This window comes from Musca autumnalis, unplaced genomic scaffold, assembly GCF_047663935.1.
Source record: "Musca autumnalis isolate F117 unplaced genomic scaffold, ASM4766393v1 scaffold_5, whole genome shotgun sequence".
Lineage (NCBI taxonomy): Eukaryota > Metazoa > Arthropoda > Insecta > Diptera > Muscidae > Musca > Musca autumnalis.
This window is the reverse complement of record NW_027412088.1, coordinates 23,584,494-23,606,223: the sequence shown is the minus strand read 5'-3', so window position 1 is coordinate 23,606,223 and position 21,730 is coordinate 23,584,494. Positions and strand designations below refer to the sequence as shown.

Sequence of the window (21,730 nt, the reverse complement as noted above, 5' to 3'; positions counted from 1 at the left end):
GGTAGAAGACGTTTGAAATTATCTACTAAAACGACAACACTTTAGAAATTTTACACAATTTTATGGTTTTATTTTGTTGTCAAAACTCCAGTTAGGACATTTCCAAATGATGACGAACACTATGAAAGTTAGCAGGGAACTGTTCCAGCCGGCTTCAATGTGTCAAGTTCAAGATTTTTTTCATACTTTTTTTGTATATTGATTTCCAACTCAAAGCTCAAACTTTTCTATTTTTCAGTAGATTAGAGACAAAAAAACTGTGGACACATCAGAAGTTATACATGACGAGTGACTCACATAACGTTATATTTTTACGAAAGAGTATAACGGGAGGTTTTTACAGTGGGTGGAATTAATCATTATATTTCGTTTTCTACTAAAAAGTAAAAAATTTCAAAAATTGTGAATTACTATCCTTTTGTTGAACAGATGCGATATATGTGTAAGCTCATTTCTCTGCTTAATCAGGCTCTGGGTCTATCTACAGTTCTAGAAATGTTGCTGCTTCGATGGATTGTAACCACAAAGCTTCTGGATTTAGTTGAGTAGGTTTGGCAGGGCAGTTGAAAATGTGCAATATATTGTGCGGACACATGTGCCGCATGCTTGGCAGATATTTTTACGGTGTCATCAATCTTTGATTTATAGGAATTTTTTCTACTTCTTTTTAACCCATTTCGATACGTTAGAATTTGAGCTAATAGAGATATTTTCAAAGGTCTTCTTATAGAAGACCGAACAATCTTCTTATACAAGACGAAAGGTCTTCCTATAGAAGGCCGAAAGGTTTTATTATAGAAAACCAAAAGTTCTTCTTATAGAAGGCCGAAAGGTCTTCTTATAGACCGATAGGACTTCTTATAGAAGACAGATAGGACTTCTTATAGAAGACCGATAGGACTTCTTATAGAATACCGAAAGGTCTTCTAATAGAAATACAAAAGGTCTTCTTATAAATGAGCGAAAGGTCTTCGTATAGAAGACAGAAATGTCTTCTTATAGAAGACCGAAAAGTCTTCTTATAGAAGACCGAAAAGTCTTCTTATATAAGACCGAAAGGTCTTCTTATAGAAGACCAAAAGGTCTTCTTATAGAAGACCAAAAGGTCTTCTTATAGAAGACCGATAGGACTTCTTATAGAAGACCGATAGGACTTCTTATAGAAGACCGATAGGACTTCTTATAGAAGACCGATAGGACTTCTTATAGAATACCGAAAGGTCTTCTAATAGAAGACCAAAAGGTCTTCTTATAGAAGACCGAAATATCTTCTTATAGAAGACCAAAAGGTCTTCTTATAGAAGACCAAAAGGTCTTCTTATAGAAGACCGAAATGTATGTTCAAAACATTCAAATTCGGTCTCGTAGTTGCAGAGGAATTCAAGGACAAAGTTGAATTTTTTTGTTTTTTATTTTTTTGCAAAACATTTTTTTCGAAAAATTTAAAATTTTTTCCAAAATTAAAAAAAAATACTTCTTGGGTTTTCATAAAATTTATATATTCCCATGAGTTTTGTCTTTCAACTTAAGGTAGAAAGTGAAAAAACTCACTGGGAATTTTCGTTCAGAATAACGCCAATTAAAAAAGTTATATATCATTTATATGGGAAACGTTTTTATACCCTCAGCATTTATGCTAACGGAAGTATATACGCTTTCATACGAGCAAAATGTGCCTCATCGAAATAATGGTTTTAGACCCCAAGTATGTTTGGACGAAATACGATTCTGTCTGGCTAGCTGGTGCGCACGATAACTCTCCAACGGACCAACCGATTCGGTCCAAAATTTGTCCAAACTTAGTTTAAGTTCGAAGATGGGCTATATTGGTCCACTCTATCCGGTACCTTCCCCACAAAAGTTCGAAAATGTTCGGAAAATTTGTGCGCACGATAACTCTTGAAGGGAATAACCGTTTTGGTCCATACTTTCCACATCGTGAAATTTCTACCAGGCTTAGGCAATACGGACTCAATCGCTCCACTCCTTCGGGCACTTCCCACACAAAATTTCGGAAAAGTTCAGTTTAGGACCTGCTCTCGAATCGCTTTGATTTTTGTTGTAAAATGGTGTATTCACTGTGTCCTATACGACGGTCCAAGTTTCATCCATACTTCCTGAGGAAATAGCCTGAAAGTTGCAAAAAACCCTATGACACCGCGTGTAGTGGTTGGAGCGCAAGATAACACGAACGGAACTGCTGATTTGGCCTTCGTAATATTTTGCCCAAACTTTGTTTAAGTTCGAAGATGAGCCATTTCGGTCCACTACTTCAGGTACCTCCCCCTCAAAAGTTCGAAAATGTTCGGAAAAATTGTGCACACAATAACTCTTGATGGAAGAGACCGATTTGGTCCTTACTTTACACATCCCAATATATCTACCAGATATAGATCAGGTTCGAATATGGACTATATTTGTCCACTCCTTCGGTTACCTCCCACACAAAATTTCAGATAAGTTCACTTTAAAAGCTGCTTTGATTTGATTGATTTTTTTTCAAGCAACTTGCATTCACTGCCTCAATTACGACGGTTTATTTTTTTAGGGGCAATTCTATACTTTTTGAGAAAACAGGAGAGCACGATAACTCTCGAACTGATCAACTGATTTGTTCTTAGTCATATTTTGTCCAAACTTAGTTCCGGTCCTCAACTTCTGGTTCTTCCCCCAATATTTAAAAAAGTCAATAAAATTGTATGTACGCCATCTCTTGAGCCAATTTGGTCCAAACTTTGGATCTCCCAATATTTTGTTCAAATTTAGTTTAACTTCTAAAATGGTCCATATCGGTCCTCTCCTTAGGGTACCTCCCCACAAAAGTTCAACATTCAACAACAAACGTTTAAAATTCTGAATAGACCCTAAATACATTTCATATGTTCGTAGATTAAAGTTTAAATTCGTATAGGCTGAGGGTATATCTCTGTTGGCAAAGACGACTGATACTTTTTTACTTGTTACCCATGTTAAATTTAAAAAAGTGTTAAACGGATGGTAGAGTGTTGTGCAAACGTATTTATGGCCTGAAAAAGGACACTCTCAGGCATTCTGTGAAAACGGAACTTTGTTCTTACGATTTTCGGAATTCACCAAATCGATCGAAATCTGAAGAAGCTAATACAAAAACGATCGAAATGAAATTACGGAATTGAAACCATTCCGATCGGAATCTGTGACATGCCTGATAGTTTTCGAGAAATTGCTATTTTTTCTCCAGAAAATTGCAAAAATGACCTATTTTCCAAAATTGCGAAAAAATTGTAGACTTTAGGAACACACACCAATATTTTGACCTCATTTTTTAGTTTCCTTAGTTTCAATATCTTTACTATCGAATAGCAAATGGACATTGACAATCGGTGACGACAATCCCACGGCAACGGCTTCTTTCGTACCGGATTGACCAGCCAGCGGCTGCCAACGCAACATCAAACCTATGCCTCTATTCACCACGGGGCCACCGTGGTGCAATGGTTAGCACGTCCGCCTTGCACTCAGAAGGTCTGCGGTTCGAATCCCAGGCCAAGCAACATCAAATTTTCAACGGTGGCAAAATTCCCCCTCAGTAATGCTGGCGACATTTCCTGAGTATTTAAGCCATGAAAAAACTTCTCTACAAGTGGTGTCGTAAGACACGCCGTTCGGACTCGGCAATAAAAAGTAGGTCCCATATCATTGAGCTAATATGAATCGGCGTGCACTCATTGATATGAGAGAAGTCTCCCTTATCCCATCTGGGATGTTTGTGGAACAATTATATTATATATATTATATTAAAGAAGAAAAACTGATTATGTTACCCCATGTCGTATAAAAAATATTAAAATAAACAAGTAAACTTTTTATAGTCCCAATTTACATTAGGCGAGTTTACTTGCGGCAATTGTCAGTTTGTAGGTGAGAGAGGGTGCTGAGAGGCAAAGGGTTACCATATGTCTCACCTCTCTCTCCTACAAAATGACAATTGCCGCAAGTAAACTCGCCCAATGTAAATTGGGACATACTCTCCACCCATAGCACAATTACCCAGGTAGTGGCATCGTAAAATTTTGAACGTGTTATGTCAAAACTTTCTTTATGTTGTTGGGGAAATTACAAAAAAAATATTTTTTTTATAAAGGTATTTGACTTTTCATATTCGATTAGCTGGTGTGATACCACTACATGGTAATTGTGCCATGCTCTCCACAATAAAATATTCTTAACTAAAATGGAACAATTTTTCCTTTCCAGTCGACAATTTTAGGTGCAAACATTTTTCGACCAGGTATACCCCAAATGCCAAAATTATTTAATCGAATCTAAACCAGTAAAGAAATAACCAATGTTGGGCGGGGCCGACTATATGATACCATACACCACTGTGAATACGTAAAATATATATGGCAGATATATATAAATCTGAACAGATTTCGATATAATTCGGCACATTTATTTTTAGACTGAATTCAGTCACACATTCCAAATTTCATCAAAATCGGACTCATACAGCGTGTTTTGGGCAGGAAATACGTGAAAGCGGTCGAAAATGTATATGGCAGTTATATCCAAAACTGAACCGATTTCGATCAAATTTGGCACATTTATTTTTAGGCCGAATTCAGTAACACATGCCAAATTTTAGCAAAATCGGACGTATATAGCGTATTTGGTGTAGCAAATACGTCAAATCGGCCGAAAATATATATGGGAGCTATATCCAAATCTAAACCAATTTCGATCAAATTTGGCACATTTATTTTTAGGCCGAATTCAGTAACACATACCAAATTTTAGCAAAATCAGAAGTATATAGTGTGTTTGGTGGAGCAAATACGTCAAATCGGCCGAAAATATATATGGGAGCTATATCCAAATCTGAACCGATTTCGATCAAATTTTACACATTTATTTTTAGGCCGAATTCCGTAACACATACCAAATTTAAGCAAAATTTGACGTATATATCGGACGTATGGAGCAAATTTATAAAATCGCCCGAAAATATTTATGGGAGCTATATCCAAATCTGAACCGATTTCGATGTAATTTGGCACATTTATTTTTAGACCGAATTTAGTCATAAATTTCATCAAAATCGGACGTATATAGCGTGTTTGGTGCAACAAATACGTCAAATCGGCCGAAAATATATATGGGAGCTATATCCAAATCTGAACCGATTTTCACCAAAAGCAATAGCGTACTTCCTATGGCTAAAAAAATTATATTCCCCAATTTTCAGCTGAATCGGACAAAAAATGCGATCTGTACGTTGCGAACATAAATACATGGACAGACGGACGGACATGCATAAATCGACTCAGATAGTGATTATATGTGTATCCTCAAAAGGAACTATGGGTCTATTTCGTTTCCTTTTGTATGTTACATACAAATGCACAAAGACACAATACCCCTTCTTATCACAGTGTGGTGTAGGGTATAACAAGTAAGAAAAGCGTTAAGTTCCGTCGGGCCGAACTTTTTAACTTTATTGAAGTGAATTCCAAAAATTCCGAAAATTGGCAGATATCGTCCTTTAGGGACAAATTTCAGGTGGAAAGTTGTATATCCTTAACGAAGACTAACTAGCAAACTTCAGTCATTTCGGTGGAATATTGAGGTCACAACCTTCAAAATACCGTAAATCAGAAGGTACCGTTCTATGGGGGCTATATGAAGACGCGGACCTATACCGATAAATTTCAGGTGGAAAGTTGTATACTCTCAACGAACACTTACTACCAAATTTCAGTCACTTCGGTGAGATATAGACGTCACAAGCTTCAAAATACCGAAAATCAGGAGGTACCGTTCTATGGGGGCTATACTAAGGCGTGGACCTGTACCGACAAGTTTCATGGAGAAAGTTTTATACCCCCAACGAAGACTAAATACCAACAAGTAAAAAAGTATCAGTCGGCTTTGCCGACAGAGATATACCCCTCAGCCTGTATATATTGAAACAATTTTTCCCAAAAAAAAAAAAAAAAACCTATGTATTTAGGGGTTTTTAAAAATTTTGGGCATTTGAGCTGACAAAAATGTTCATTAGGATTAGAGATCAAAAGTTTTTCGGAGGAGATACTTAAAGGAATGGATCTACATTGACCATTATGGAAGTGGATCTCCAGCCACAACATATGGTGCCATAGGGGGTTTTTACACTCTTCGGGCTGTTTACTCAAGAAGTATGGACTTGCCCCTAAAAAACTTTTATCATCGTAATTTAGGCAGCGAATATATTGACAATATTTATTTATTTCATTCATGTAATAAAAGGCCTATAAGACCATATAAAATATTACACAGTTGCTTCAACAAAAATCAAAGTGAATCGATTGCAGGTCTTAAAGTGAACTTATCCGAAATTTTGTGTGGGAGGTACCGGATGGAGTGGACAAATACAGTCCATATTCGAACCTGATCTATATCTGGTAGATATATTAGGATGTGTAGAGTATGGACCAAATCGGTCACTCCCTTCAATAGTTATCGTGCGCAAAACTTTTCCGAACATTTTTGAACTTTGGTGGGGAGGTTCCTGAAGGAGTGGACCGATATGGCTTATCTTCGAACTTAAACTACGTTTGGACAAAATATTACTAAGGTCAAATTTTGGATCGAATCGGCAGATCCGTTCTAGAATTATCTTGCGCTCCAAATACCTCATACGGTGCCATAGGGTTTTTTTTTTGCAACATTCAGGTTATTTTCTCAGGAAGTTTGGACTTGCCCCTAATGAAACTTGTACCGTCGTATGGAGGGCAGTGAATACAAGTTGCTAAAACGAAAATCAGAGCGATTCGAGAGACGGCTCTAAACTGAACTTTTCCGAAATTTTGTGTGGGAGGTACCGGAAGGAGTGAACCGATTGAGTATAAATTGAAACATTATCTAAGTCTGGTACACATTTTACAAGAGTTATCGTGCCCACAAATTTTTCGAACATTTTCGAACTTTTGTGGGGGAGGTACCGGAAGGAGTGGACCGATATAGCCCATCTTCGAACTTAAACTAAGTTTGGGCAAAATATTACGAAAGCCAAAATTTGAACCGAATCTGTTCATCCGTTCGAGAGTTATTGTGCGCTCCAGCCAGCCAGACAGACGGACGGACATTGCTCAATCGACTCCAAATTGTCTGAAACAAATTTCGTCCAAACATACTTGGGGTCTAAAACCATTATTTCGATGAGACACATATTGCCCGTATGAAAGTGTATATACCCTCGTTAGCATAAATGCTGAGGGTATAAATATCAGCCATTTATGGGGAATATTGAGGCCACAACCTTCAAAGAGGAGGTAAGTTCCATGGGGCTATATAAAGGCGTGGACCTCTACCAACAAATTTCATATGGAACGTTTAATACCCCAAATGAAGACCAAATACCAAATTTCAGCCATTTCTGTGGATTAATGTGGCCACAACCTTCAAAATACCGAAAATCTGGGGGAACCGTTCTATGGGGACTATATGAGGGCGCGGACCTATACCTACAAATTTCTTGGGGAACGTTTTGTACCCCCAACGAAGACTAAATACCAAATTCCAGCCATTTCGGTGTGATAATGAACCGAAAATCGGGAGGTATCGTCCTATGGTGACTATATCAAAACGTGGACCTATGTAAACATTTTATGGTAGAAATGTTTCTTAGCCTCTGGAAACACAAAATACAAAGTTACAACCGATTCTGTGGTCAAATGGGACTAACACATTCAAAATATCGTAAAGTGACGCGTACTATATACGGGGTGTTATATGGGGGTTAACCAAAACGTGGACCTATATAAACAAACTTTGGTAGAAATGTTTTTAGTCTCTGGAGACACAAAATACCAAATTACAACCAATTCTGTGGTAAAATGGGACAAATATCTTAAGAATTCCTTAAAACGACGACGCGTCACGCGTCACTTTGTATGGGGGCTATACGAAATCGTGGACCTACATAGCCCGTTTTCAATACCAAAAGTCCTACGTACATATAATAGATTTTACCAAAATTTCATCCACCTACTTCATAGTTTGTGGCGTTTGATTATTTCGAGAAGTTACAAAAGGAATGACAAACTTAATATACGCCCCTTCTTATGGTGGAGGGTATAAAAATGTGTTCAACCAGGTACGTTTATTTGGGAGCTATACCAAAAAATGAGCCTATGTTGACGATTTTTAGTGAATAAGTTTCGTGACCACTGAGAACCTTAAATGTCAAATTACAGCTAGTAGTTCGATTAAAAATTGTACCTAAAATCCTCATAATACCGAAAATCGGGAGGTACTGTTATATGGGACCTTATGAAACAATGGACCTATGTTGACGATTTTTGGTGGAGAACTTTCGTGGCACCGAGAACCTCAAATATTAAAGTACAGCTAGTTCGGTTAAAAATTGTAACTAAAATCCTCAAAATGTCGAAAATTTTGAGGTATCGTTATATGAGGGCTATACCAAAACATGGACCTATGTCCATAATTTTTGGAATATAAGTTTTTTAGTCACTAAGAAGCCTAAATGTCCAATTATTGCTAATTCGGTCTGACTAAAGATGTCAAAATACCTGAAATCGGGCGAAACCGTTATATGGGGGTTATACCAAAACGTGCACCTATATAGTCCATCAAATTTCATCGTCCTATCTCCATTTTTGTGGATGCCAGAGTGATTAGAACAGATGGACTTACGGACATTCATACATCGACTAAGAATTTTATCCTGATCAAGAATATATTTATTTTAATAGTAAGGCAAATGACTATTTCAATGCGTTACAAACGGAAAAACAAACTTAATATACCCTTCATACGATTGGTGGAGAGGGTATAAAAATGTTATTTTTTAAAATGTGTCTTAGCTGGTTTTTCTTACTGTAACAACTTTATAATTACATTCCGTATTTATATCCCACGGTGCTCTTGAATCAAATTTAAATGGAAAGTGCTTACACCTGGGAAGTTTTTGCGGATTCTGAAACTACAATGTTCATAGATGAGAAAAATCAAAAAAATCCCGGAGCGCTTTTTAAATAAATCGCGATTTAAATTGAAATTTTCAGGGGTTGTTTAGGTTTTTGCGATTTTGCTTGGAAACCGCAAGTCCTATCAAAATGCAAATAAGGAAAATGTTGTAGCTATCAAAATTCTCTACAAGATTGACCTTAATGATATTTCCGTAGGTTTTACAATTTTTGAGATATAGAAGTTGAAATTGGGACAATTCAAATTCAAGTCAATTCTGTATCGTCTCCTTATAAAACAATGTCATGACTGCAATTTCCCAACTTAAACTTATTTATCTAAAAAAATGGTTCAACCTAGGAAAAATTACATAAGCCAGTCTTGTAGAGAATTTTCACAGCTATAAAATTTTCTCAGGTCCCATGCCGATAAGACTTGCCGTATTCAAGCAAAATCGCAAAACCCTAACAAAGAAAAAAAAAAACTAAAAATGTAAACTGAGCTTCTTTATCTCAAAAATGGTACAGGCTGGGAACAAATGATTAACATCAATCCTCTAGAGAATTTTCACAGCTACACCATTTTCTTTAGCTCCATTTCGATTGGAATTGCTGTTTCCAAGCAAAATCGTGAAAACCTAAAAAACACCTAAAAATGTGAATTTTGACCGCGATTTATTTAAAAATCCCTACAGCGATTTTTTCTTGTTTTTTGATTTTTCTCATCTATGAACATTGTAGTTTCAGAATCCGCAAAAATTTCCCAGGTGTAAGCACCTCCCATTTAAATTTGATTCAAGAGCACCGTGATCCTCATATTTGGCTTGGTTAATTCAATACCTCTTATTTTATGTCTCTTTTATTACAGGAAGTTATGGTGACAATTTAAAAGTAACTCGACCCGATGAATTCGATTTGGTATTTCGTATACGTTTTCCCGAAAGCAAACTCATCAATGTTATCGAAGATGACGAAATGCCCGGCAATGTCCATTTGGATTTCACTCGTGTCCTGGCGAAAATACGCAAAGAAAAACAACATGAAATTACATATAAATATCTGACAAGTCAATGGTTGGATGCAAATAATCGATTGGTGGTTGATAAATTACAATCGTACTTTCAAAGTTGTTTTACCAAAACATTAACGGAAATGAATTGGGAATTCCGTTTAAATGGTGAATCTACTCGGTTGCGTTATCATAGAGAAGGTCCTGCTCATACTATTAAAGTTATTGGCGCTAGGATGAAATATTCTGTGGATTTTGTACCCGGTATACTTTTGGATCCATGTCAAAGTATAACACCCACAGATGTTGGCCAATGGGAAGCCATACCAAAACCAATAAAATGGGCAAGAAATAATTACACCTCGTTTAGATCGTCATACTATCTAGAGGAACAACAACTAATAAAAAATTGTAACAATTTGAAAAATTGCTTGCGTATGATGAAAAAATTCCGAGATGCCCATTCAAATATGAGTCCCATGAAAAGTTATTTTATCAAAACACTGTTTCTATGGAAGGTAAAAGAAGAGGGTAGCAAATCCTATTGGAATAAATCATTGACAATTATAATTTTGGATGTAAGTAGGAAGACTAATGTTAAAACCAAACACAAATTTATTAATATTCTCAATTTTTCTTTTAGATGTTCAAAAGCATGGAACAAAGCCTGATTAATGGTGTGCTACCGTTCTTCTGGGACAGACGTTTAAATATGTACGATCAATTATCTCGTGCCAATATACGTGAAATGTTAGGATGTGTTGTTGGTGCTAGAACAACATTGGAAAAGGCCAGATTTGGCTTAACACTGCCTCTTCAAAAACGAGTTTATGAAGTATTCCGTAAGTATATGTTCGTGTTGAATATGGAAAGCGTTTTAATGCATAATTTGTTTTTAAAAGCAGTCAAGGGAAATAAATTTGCATGTTCTAAAACGGCAAACTGTTTGAGAATAAATTATATTACTACCTCTAGGCTCTAGGCTTATGTCTTTCCTCTTGAATTGTATGTTGTTGCTATTGATACTAACTCCACTCAATTTTATAAAATGTTTAATATTTTTAGTGGTCAATGGTGAAAGAAATTACTCAGTGCAGTCAGAAATGTATGAAGATGAAAATTATTACGATGATCAATTCCAAGAACAAAGCCCCCTTATATCTACATCGAAAAAATCCGATCCATGTTGTGTTATTTTATAAATTTTTTTTATATGAATATTTTTTATTATGTGAAAAGTATAAATTTCAATAAAAGAAATTTGAATAAAAAATTAAAAAAAAACAACAACAATTGCTATAGAAATTGATCACTGCGTGAACTGCCAAAAATTATTTTCCCACACAATTATACTTCAAAAAGGGAGCGGAAAATTTGCAAAATGCTGAAGCAGAAATGTCAAAATCAATGCATCGACTAATCAACAAACATGCTGCCAAGTGTATCTAACTGAAAATAGAAGACAGCGTCATTCAGGGAATTCCTTGTACGGGAAAGGTTTTTTAGCACAAAGTTGGAAAAATAGTACTATCTTACAGGTTCTGGAACACAACTTAAATGTCCATCAAAATATTCTTTCCGGAAAAAATGACTTCAATTTGACTATAGGCATTAAAGTGATGCGTTCTATAACCCAATATCTTCATGCCTGGTTATTAAACATGTATTCTCCAGTATAAGATCCTAACAAGTAAAAAAGTATCAGTGGGCTTTGCCGACAGAGATGTACCCTCAGCCAGTGTATATTGAAACAATTTTTTCCCAAAATACGTATGTATTTAGAGGGTTTTAAAAATTTTGGCCGTTTGAACCGACAAAAATGTTGATAAGGATTAAAGATCAAAAGTTTGGCGGAGGAGATACTAAAAGGAATGGATCGACATTGACCGTTATGGAAGTGGATCTCCAGCCACAACATATGGTGCCATAGGGGGTTGTTACACTATACGGACTGTTTGCTCAAGAAGTATGGACTTGCCCCTAAAAAACTTTTACCATCGTAATTGAGGCAGCGAATGGAAGTTGCTTCAACAAAAATCAATGTGATTCGATATCCAGTCTTAAAGTGAACTTATCCGAAATTTTGTGTGGGAGGTACCGGATGGAGTGGACAAATATAGTCCATATTTGAACCTGATCTATATCTGGTAGGATGTGTAAGGTATAGACCAATTCGGCCACTTCCTTCAAGAGTTACCGTACGAACAATTTTTCCGAACATTTTTGACCTTTTGTGGGGGATGTAACTGAAGGAGTGGACCGATATGGCTTATCTTCAAACTTGGACCGAATCGGCAGATCCGTTCGAGAGTTATCTTGCGCTCGAACCACCTCACACGGTGTCATAGGGGTTTTTTGCAACTTTCATGCTATTTTCTCAGGAAGTATGGACTTGCCCCTGAGAAAACTTGTACCGTCGTAAGGAGGGCAGTGAACACAAGTTGCTAAAACAAAAATCAAAGCGATTCGAGAGATGGCCCTAAACTGAACTTTTCCGAAATTTTGTGTGGGAGGTACCCAATGGAGTGGAGCTATTGAGACCATATGGGAACCTCGTATTACTCTGGTAGAAAGGTTTCGCTATACAAAGTATGGACCAAATCGGTCACTCCCTTCAAGAGTTATCGTGCGCACAAACTTTCCGAACATTTTCGAACTTTTGTGGGGGAGGTACCGGAAGGAGTGGACCGATGTAGCTCATCTTCGAACTTAAACTAAGTTTGGGCAAAATATTACGAAAGCCAAAATTTGAACCGAATCGGTTCATCCGTTCGAGAGTTATCGTGCGCTCCAGCCAGCAGGACAGACAGACAGACGGACGGACATGGCTAGATCGACTCAAAATTGTCTGAAACACATTTCGTCCAAACATACTTGGGGTCTAAAACCATTATTTCGATGCTCTTAGCCTAAAGGCTGAGGGTATAATAAATTGTTTCAATTTTTATTACAAAACAAATAAAATAAAGGAGAGAGCCGGTGAGAATTAAGACTTTCAACTATGGACAGATTGAATATCGGAAACCGAAATCCTTTCCTCCAAAATTATGTATTAAGGGGTCTTCTGACTTTTGTGCCCTTTTTTGGACGTATGAACTTGCCGACAAAATTATAGTAACTTTGAGGTATTTATAGGGAATTGGATACTTTCCGAATAAATGCGGACGTTTTGCTAATAGATTTGATTTGGATTAAATGTGGATCTTATCATTCCTTCCAATAGCTATCGTGCCCACCCGCCGTTTTAGTTGGTCACCGTAGGATTTGTTAAAGCATTTGGAGAATCTTGGATTTGTCCACAAAAAATCTATCACAGGATAGCAAGGAGTATCTTTGGTAAACAATTTAAAACGAACTTAAGCGAACATTTTTAACTTTTGGGAGAGAGGTAACCGAAGGTATTGAAGGTTGTCCGATACAAAGGTTCTTGGAACTTTTGGCATTTTTGGCCAAATTCGTAAGTTATTTTTGATCCGATGGACAATAAATGTGGTCTGTAGAGCGATTTCGGGAGTTACTACTCAATGTGAGGTATGAATAATAAATAAATATGAAGACGCGGGCCTATAACGACATATTTCTGGTGGAAAGTTTTATACCTCCAACGTAGACAAAATACCAAATATCAGAGATTTCTGTGGGATATTGAGGCCACAAACATCAGAATACTAAAAAATTAGGAGGTACTGTTCTATGGGGGCTATATGAAGTCGTGGACCTATACCGAATAATTTCAGGTGGAAAGTTGTATATCCCCAACGAAGACTTAAACAAAATTCCAGGCATTTCTGTGGGTGGCAACCACTTTCAAAATACCGAAAATCGGGATGTAACGTTCTATGGGGGCTATATGAAGAGGTGGATCTATGCGGACAGATTTCAGGTGGAAAGTTTTATGCCAACATCGAAGACTAAATACCAAATTTCAGTAATTTCGATGGGATATAAAGAACACAACATTCAAAATACCGAAAATTGGAAGGTACCGTTCTATGGGGGCTACATTTATAAAGACGTGGACCAACAAATTTCAGGTAAAAAGTTTTATACCTTCAACAAAGACTAAATACCAAATTTCTGTCATTTCGGTGGGATATTGAGGCAACATATTTTTTTGCATATGCTCATTTTATGGAAATATGTCAAAATATACATAAATTTCTGGCCCTAATTGGTTTTATTTTGTGATAAAATCAAAGTATAAGATTCCGCTCTCTATTCTTCAGTAATTTTAGTTAGTGCTGGCAAGAGTTTTAGAGCTTTTGGGTTATTATCTCAGGAAGTATGGACTTGCCCGCCGACAAAAAGAAATGTGTCGTTGTGCAAGAGACCACAAAAACAACCTGTATTGGAATTCTGTAACTTATTTTTTGAGTTACCGACAAAAATCGGTAACATTGAAACGCAAAATTATGAATGAAAATTATGAATGAAAATTATGAATGAAATAGTTGATAGCACTGTTACTATCGGTAGGATTTACCAACAGCTTTATTTTGGTTAACTTACCGAAAATTTTCGTTAATTAAGGAATTTATTAGCATTTTAATTTTATCGATATTTGTCGTTAACTCGTAAAATGAGTTACAGAATTCCACTACTGATAGAAAACAAGTAAGAAAGTATCAGTCGGCCTTGCCTACAGAGACTTACCTTCAGTCTATTATATTTAACTTTTGGGTGGAGATAACCGAAGGAGTGGACCGATAAGGCCCATCTTCGAACTTAAACTAAGTTTGGGCAAAATATTACGAAGTGCAAAGTTTGCTTCAAATCGGTTGATCCGTTCTAAGAGTTATGGTTATCCAAAATTGCCAGATTTGTATAGCGGTGAATCTATGAACAGAACCCTACTTTCAAAGAGAAATTGCGTATTCATAGGTGACACGGGTTACAAACAATGAACCTTATTATTCCACTCAAAGATATACAGGCATGTGATGGAAAACGATTCGACTCGTTTTACCATAAATCGAAATCGTATATCTCTAACTTTGGTGAATATGTTAATAAAATTGAAAACGGATATTAAAAATGTTATTCAAATAAGGAGCAGTTGTTAAGCAAAACCATCTATATCATCAAATGCACTCCGATTATATACCATTTCGATTCTGCAAATCGAGTCGATACGGTTTTCATCACATACCTGATAATCAACACAGTGTACGCGAATGAAATGAACGGGGGGAGCAGGTTGAATGTTTGGACTGGATTCGAATCGATCTGAAATTTATACCACAGGTAGGGCTTGCAGTGCTGATCACGCCAATATATCATAGGCAGGAAGCCCCTTCTTCAAGAGATGTAGGCTCCGAAAGTTCGAAAAATCCCTTGGTTTTGATATAAGTTTAAATAAAATCGAAAAAAAAAATCTATGGACAGGAACAAATCTCGGCTAACGCGAACAAAATGTTCGTTTAAATAGATTTTTTTTATGATCGATCCGAATCCAGTTCAAGCTATCAACTTATGCCAACTACACTTTTGTGCGTGAAGTGTATGAACGAGTTGCTCTAAATATACGAAAATTTCGGGGTAGGCTTCCCCTAGAAACAAATTATACTGTTGTAGTTAAAGTTTCAGCTCGATCCAAAAATTGGACCACTTTAAAAATGTCAACATGTTTTCAGATGTCCAAATGTGACCTTGAAGCGCATTTAATGGCAAACATGTTGAGCTTTTTTAGAATTACCTAAAGGAAGTGGCGAAATCGTTCATCTTCTTGTTCGGTCGTTAATCCTTTCGGTAGCTATCACGTTCAACAAACATTTTATTGTATGTATGTAGCTTTCGGGTAATTGTGTTACGAAGCAATGGTTGTAATCAGTTCGATAAGGACAACCTTCATTGAAAAATTCAAATTAGAATTCAAAATTCAATTAGAATGCACAAAATTTGGACCAAATCGATTCATACTCACCCTTTGTCACGATTATTGATGGAAGTCAGGAAGATATTACGATGCATATGCTTTTTGTCCAATCCGAGTTATGAAGCTTACCAGTAGTAGTTAAATATTGTATGTGTTGTCATCAACAGAGCGAAAAAAACTCTTCCAGCGTTATTATTATCATGTCTCTGTACTATATTCCATTTCTTAAATTACAATTGGATCTACTCATAGATATGAAAGTATTATATTGTTCTTTGGAACAATGTTGTTTACAAGTGAAATAGATCGACGCACTGGTTAAAGTTAATACTATGTATGAGGATCGGGCGATAACTTCCAAACATACAACAAATATTTTATGGAAATTAAATCAATTTTTTCTTTCAACTCACCGTCAATTTTTTGGACAGAGATAATACTACAAAATCGCGTTCATGGTTGTTGTTTTTCTTCATGTTTGTTTTCTTATCGACATGGAAGATGTTAATTAGGGAAAGAAATAAACTTTGAAAAAGTCCCGTTGAAAAAAGTGTTGCCAAGTTTATATTACGAGAATTAACTAGATAACCAATAACTGTAGAGTACTCATTAATTAACGAAAAGCGTTCCGTGATGAATTTGCACTTCTAAAGACTTTACCTAATTAATTGCGTATGTGTTCAAAAAAAAAAAACAATAAAAAAATACATACATGTATTTGAAATATGCTTCATTTTTGACATATTAAAAGAATAAAGAAGGCCGAGGAAATTTCGAACTGGGTTACCCTTTTCTTTTTTATTCTTTTATCAGAAGTAAGCAAGGTAAGCAGGCAAGACAGCTTAGGTACGCGGGCCTTAATACTTCGTTTACATTTACGAAATCCACTCGATTTCAACTGTCAATTCCATTGCGTAAACGTCAAATGAAATCGAATAGATTTCGGATGAGTTTTCATTTGACGTATACGCAAAGGAAGTGACAGTTGAAATCAAGTGGATTTAGTAAATGCAAACCAAGCATAAGGAAGCATAATTTCATAAATTTTTTTCAATGTAATCGTTCTAGTGTTGTCCGAGACCTAGTCTCTGTGGGAGAGAAGGCCGCTACACATACGGCGCATTGAGCGTTGCGTTAGTCCCGGTCCACACTAGCGCGAATTTCATTAAAAAATTTCATGAAATTAGGTGTTCTTAAATCGAATTCGCACAAATGACATTCTGAAAGAACTCTGCAAATTCATTAATGCTCTGTTCCAGAACCTGCAAGAAGCTACTATTTTTTACTACGATAACATTTTTTCCTTTATGTTATCGGAGAAATTAGTAGATTCTTGCAGTACTGGAACATACCATAATAGTACGTTTATATATAACAGGATTTAACAAACCCACTGGGTTTCAAATGTCAATTCCTTTGCGTATACGTCAAATAAATCCTCATTAAGAAGGTTAACCCTGCAAAAGGCTATAATATAAACTTGGCTTAAGTCTACTAAAATTGAACTTTAGTCAACAACAAAAAGTATAAATGTAAACAATCAACACCAAATACATAACCAGTCGTGGTATACGAGTACTTCGGGTACTCTACCAACTACAACCCTAATTCCAAAAAAAAAAAAAAAACTTTACCTAATTAATTGCGTATGTGTTCAAAAAAAAAACATTAAAAAAATACATACATGTATTTGAAATATGCTTCATTTTTGACATATTAAAAGAATAAAGAAGGCCGAGGAAATTTCGAACTGTGTTACCCTTTTCTTTTTTATTCTTTTATCAGAAGTAAGCAAGGTAAGCAGGCAAGACAGCTTATGTACGCAGGCCTTAATACTTCGTTTACATTTACGAAATCCACTCGATTTCAACTGTCAATTCCATTGCTTAAACGTCAAATGAAATCGAATAGATTTCGGATGAGTTTTCATTTGACGTATACGCAAAGGAAGTGACAGTTGAAATCAAGTGGATTTAGTAAATGCAAACCAAGCATAAGGAAGCATAATTTCATAAATTTTTTTCAATGTAATCGTTCTAGTGTGGTCCGAGACCTAGTCTCTGTGGGAGAGAAGGCCGCTACACATACGGCGCATTGAGCGTTGCGTTAGTCCCGGTCCACACTAGCGTGAATTTCATTAAAAAATTTCATTAAATTAGGTGTTCTTAAATCGAATTCCCCACTACAGCAATTTTATGATTTTACTCTACTATGGAGGTCGATCTAGAGACGCATAATTTCATGCAATTTTTTCAATGAAATCACTCTAGTGCGGACCGGGACTTACAACAACCACATGAAAACTTCAAGAACAAACTTGGCATCACTTACACATTTTTCATGTGGTCGTTGTTTTCAACGCCCAATGCGTCACACAACGGACTGTATGTATTTGGACCATTTGGACCACGGTCCGCACTTAAGGCCTTGGCATATAAGGCGCGTTGAGCGCCGCGTTACAACAACCACATGAAAACTTCAAGAACAAACTTGGCATCACTTACACATTTTTCATGTGGTTACAGACCACATTTATTGTCCAATCGATGAAAACAGTTTATCAGTTCTTTGTAGTGGCTACACAAGTAATCCTACAAAAAAATTTTGAAAATCGGGTCAGGTTTTAATATATGCTCTGTTCCAGAACCTGCAAGAAGCTACTATTTTTTACTACGATAACAATTTTTCCTTTGTTATCGACAAAAATTGTAAAAATTAGTATATTCGTGCAGTACTGGAACAGACCAAAAATCTATATAAAGGGCCCATGGGAAGTTTGAGGCCCCAGTGGTACGTGTTAACATATTCCGATTGAGCTCAAACTTCAACTTAAAGGCCAAATACATCCCAGCAACAATTTTTGGAAGTTGTACAAGTAGAGTTAAAGCGCTCAACACATACGGTCCGTTGAGTAACACTTTGCGACACGCCCCAGCAAAAATTTTTGGAAGTTGTGCATGTGGAGTTATGATTTCACAACATCCATCGATGCAGTCCACACGGAGTTATGAAAAATGCAATACGATGGATACAATTTATAAACGGCAGCTTTAGAGATCCCTACAAAAAAAAAAAAAGTTGGTTGATCCCTACCCGGCGCTTTGGAAATAATTGGTCTATTCCAGAACTGCAAGAATCTACTAATTTTTACTATTTTTCCCGATAACATAAAGGAAAAAATGCAATGTAAGAAATAGTAGCTTCTTGCAGATTCTGGAACAGAGCATATTTCTACCACAAATAAAAAAGAGTGTATACATTTCTAAAGCGCTCGGCACATATGGTGCGTTCTGCGTTGCGTTACAACAACCACATGAAAAATGTGTAAGTGAAGCCAAGTTTTTTGAAAAACAACAACATGGCTGACGCATTAAAGTTAAACATAATTTAACTGTTTTGGGACAACGCGTGTCGCAACGTGTCACTAAAGCGTTCGGCACATACGGTGCGTTTAGCGTTGCGTTACAACAACCACATGAAAAAAGTGTAAATGATGCCAAGTTTTTTTAGAAACAACAATATGGCTGCCGCATTAAAGTTAAACATAATTTAACTTTTTTGGGACAACGTGTGTCCCAACGGCACATAAGCCCTCGGCACATACGGTTCGTTTAAGCCCTCGGCACATACAGTCCGTTTAGTGACACGTTGGAACACGCGTTGTCCCAAAACAGTTAAATTATGTTTAACTTTAATGCGTCAGCCATATTGTTGTTTTTCAAAAACTTGACTTCACTTACACTTTTTTCATGTGGTTGTTGTAACGCAACGCACAACGCACTGTATGTGCCGAGCGCTTTAGTGACACCTTGGGACACACGTTGTCCCAAAAAAGTTAAATTATGTTTAATGCCAAGTTTACACTTGCGCTCCAAAATCCACTGGATTTCACGAAATCCTGAAATACACCCCGGTGTTTACACTTATTTTTTGTTGATTTCAAACAGATCACAATGATCAAGGTAGATGCATATGCGCAGCTGATTGAACATGAATTTTCAAAACAAGTTGTTGTAAATTGAATTAAACATAAAAAAAAAATATTGGACAATATAGAACTTTACAACTTTATTTGGAAAATGTTCGTAAAATTATCTATATATCATATCAATTGTGTATAGTACCAAAAAATAAAAAAAAAATAAATAATGATTTTATCGTTGAGACATCATAATAATAAATTTTGATAGATAAAAGTTGTGCTCAGAACCTGTTTTCCGTTTAGTGCTAAAAATGCGTTCCCGTACTCCGAAATCTAGCAAGACTTGCACTTCTCTTTAAACAAAAATAGCGCCGAATAACACCCTCTTCTCCTGTTTTCTGCCATACAATTTTGGCCTAGTAGAAACTAGCAGCAAGCATGTTCATTGGTATCTAATATTAGATGTGTTCGTTTACTCAATAGTTTGTACAAATTTGTACAAGTTCAGTAACTTCTTGCAATCGACTAAGGTCTTTTGCATTGTACTGTAGAGTAAACGAACAACATCCAGTAACAATTTGTACAAATTTTGAGTAAACGAACACACATATTATAACTGATACGTTGATTTTGACATTTCTGCTGGAGTTTTTGCAATTTCCGTCATTTTTCCGTTCCCGTATTTTTTAGGAAATTTGTATGGGGGAGAAATTTTTGACAATTCGATCTATTTTCTAAAATTACCATAAAAAAGTACGGGAACACAATGAAAATAGCATTGTAACAAAGTAATTTAATATTTTTTCACGTTGTTTACAAATTTTGATACTAAAATTTTTTGTTGCAGCAATTCGCACATCTACCTTGTTTATTGTGGTACGTGAAAAGTGTTGCAACTTTTGGTACTTTTTTAGGCAAAAGCAAGGTTGTATATCATGTGTACTGTGATTTCGATGTTGATTTCGCTGAAATCACGAAATGAGATGATTTCATTTTTGTATGCGAAATCAACGAAATCACGAAACTACGCCGAATGTAAACCAAGCATAACTTTAATGCGGCAGCCATATTGTTGTTTCTCAAAAAACTTGGCATCATTTACACTTTTTTTCATGTGGTTGTGGGCTGCAGAATGCAATAATTAGCTCTGTTCCTTTACGTGCAAGAATCTTCAAGTTTTACCACTTTTTACTCGAAAAGCGTTCCTTTACTTCAGAGACCATACAATTCATATGGGTGCAGTTTACAACTTTTACTACTTTTGCCGGTTTTACCATTTTCAAAAGTAAAGGAACAGACCAATTATAGGAAAATTGTCAAGAAAGATGGTAAGCGTTCAAAAAGAAAATCTGTGAAAAATCCCTAAAAATAACAGTGTTTTTCTGTATCACGCTCCTCAGGATACACGGATACACTCGAAAGGCAATGAACAAATGGAGGAAAAGAAACGTTTGCTTACAAGCCGTCAACGAATACACCAATTGATTGACCTGATACCAAAAGTGTTTCGGCAACCAACAACAAGCATAATGCGCATAATGATGACAGCAACAACCCGGTAAGTAAATGGGTAGGAGTGATGATGAATTGCTTAAATTCATATGTGTTCCTTGTTGCAGATCATCAAACCTCTACGGAATCTTGCCAAACTCGTCGCGGACACGGGAAAGGTCTTCGGAAGCGATATAAATCAAAAAAATGGTTGCCTCTACTAAGAATTTCCGCCGCTGGAGGTTAAAGTATCTGCCAATTTAATCATGTGCTTGAAGATCAGGGCTAGAATCCAAAAGGTGTACAAATCCCAAAGATTCCGTGCGGGCAGAGGTACCATACGCGGCCGTCAAGGACCACTTATCATATACCACAAAGATGAAGGTTTTTTGCAAATGTTGTTCCACCTTGAATCTTCCTCATTCCAAGATTGCTAACACCGATTTGTATCCAAATTTTAAATCTGAAGAAATCCACAGGTT

At 36.3% G+C, this 21,730-nt stretch overlaps 1 protein-coding gene and 1 long non-coding RNA gene across 3 annotated transcripts in view; one reads left to right on the top strand and one right to left on the bottom strand.

The window, feature by feature from the left end:
• Nucleotides 1–11,244, top strand: part of cGlr2 (cGAS-like receptor 2) — a 33,111-nt gene extending 21,867 nt beyond the window's left edge. Inside the window, exons 2-5 of one of the 2 annotated variants that reach the window (XM_073991359.1) lie at nt 9,820–10,538; nt 10,604–10,802; nt 10,866–10,965; nt 11,026–11,244. In XM_073991359.1, coding sequence (XP_073847460.1) covers nt 9,820–10,538; nt 10,604–10,802; nt 10,866–10,942 — 995 coding nt within the window. In that variant the 3' untranslated portion in view covers nt 10,943–10,965; nt 11,026–11,244. The remainder of the gene's footprint in view (nt 1–9,819; nt 10,539–10,603; nt 10,803–10,865; nt 10,966–11,025) is intronic. The other variant, XM_073991358.1, reaches the window with a different exon arrangement.
• LOC141406170 (uncharacterized) overlaps nt 1–16,149 on the bottom strand; it is a 33,662-nt gene extending 17,513 nt beyond the window's left edge. Inside the window, exons 1-2 of the long non-coding RNA XR_012413331.1 lie at nt 15,884–16,149; nt 15,656–15,805 (exon numbers count right to left, since the gene is read on the bottom strand). This is a non-coding gene — a long non-coding RNA (uncharacterized lncRNA). The remainder of the gene's footprint in view (nt 1–15,655; nt 15,806–15,883) is intronic.
• Nucleotides 16,150–21,730: the final 5,581 nt, after the last annotated feature.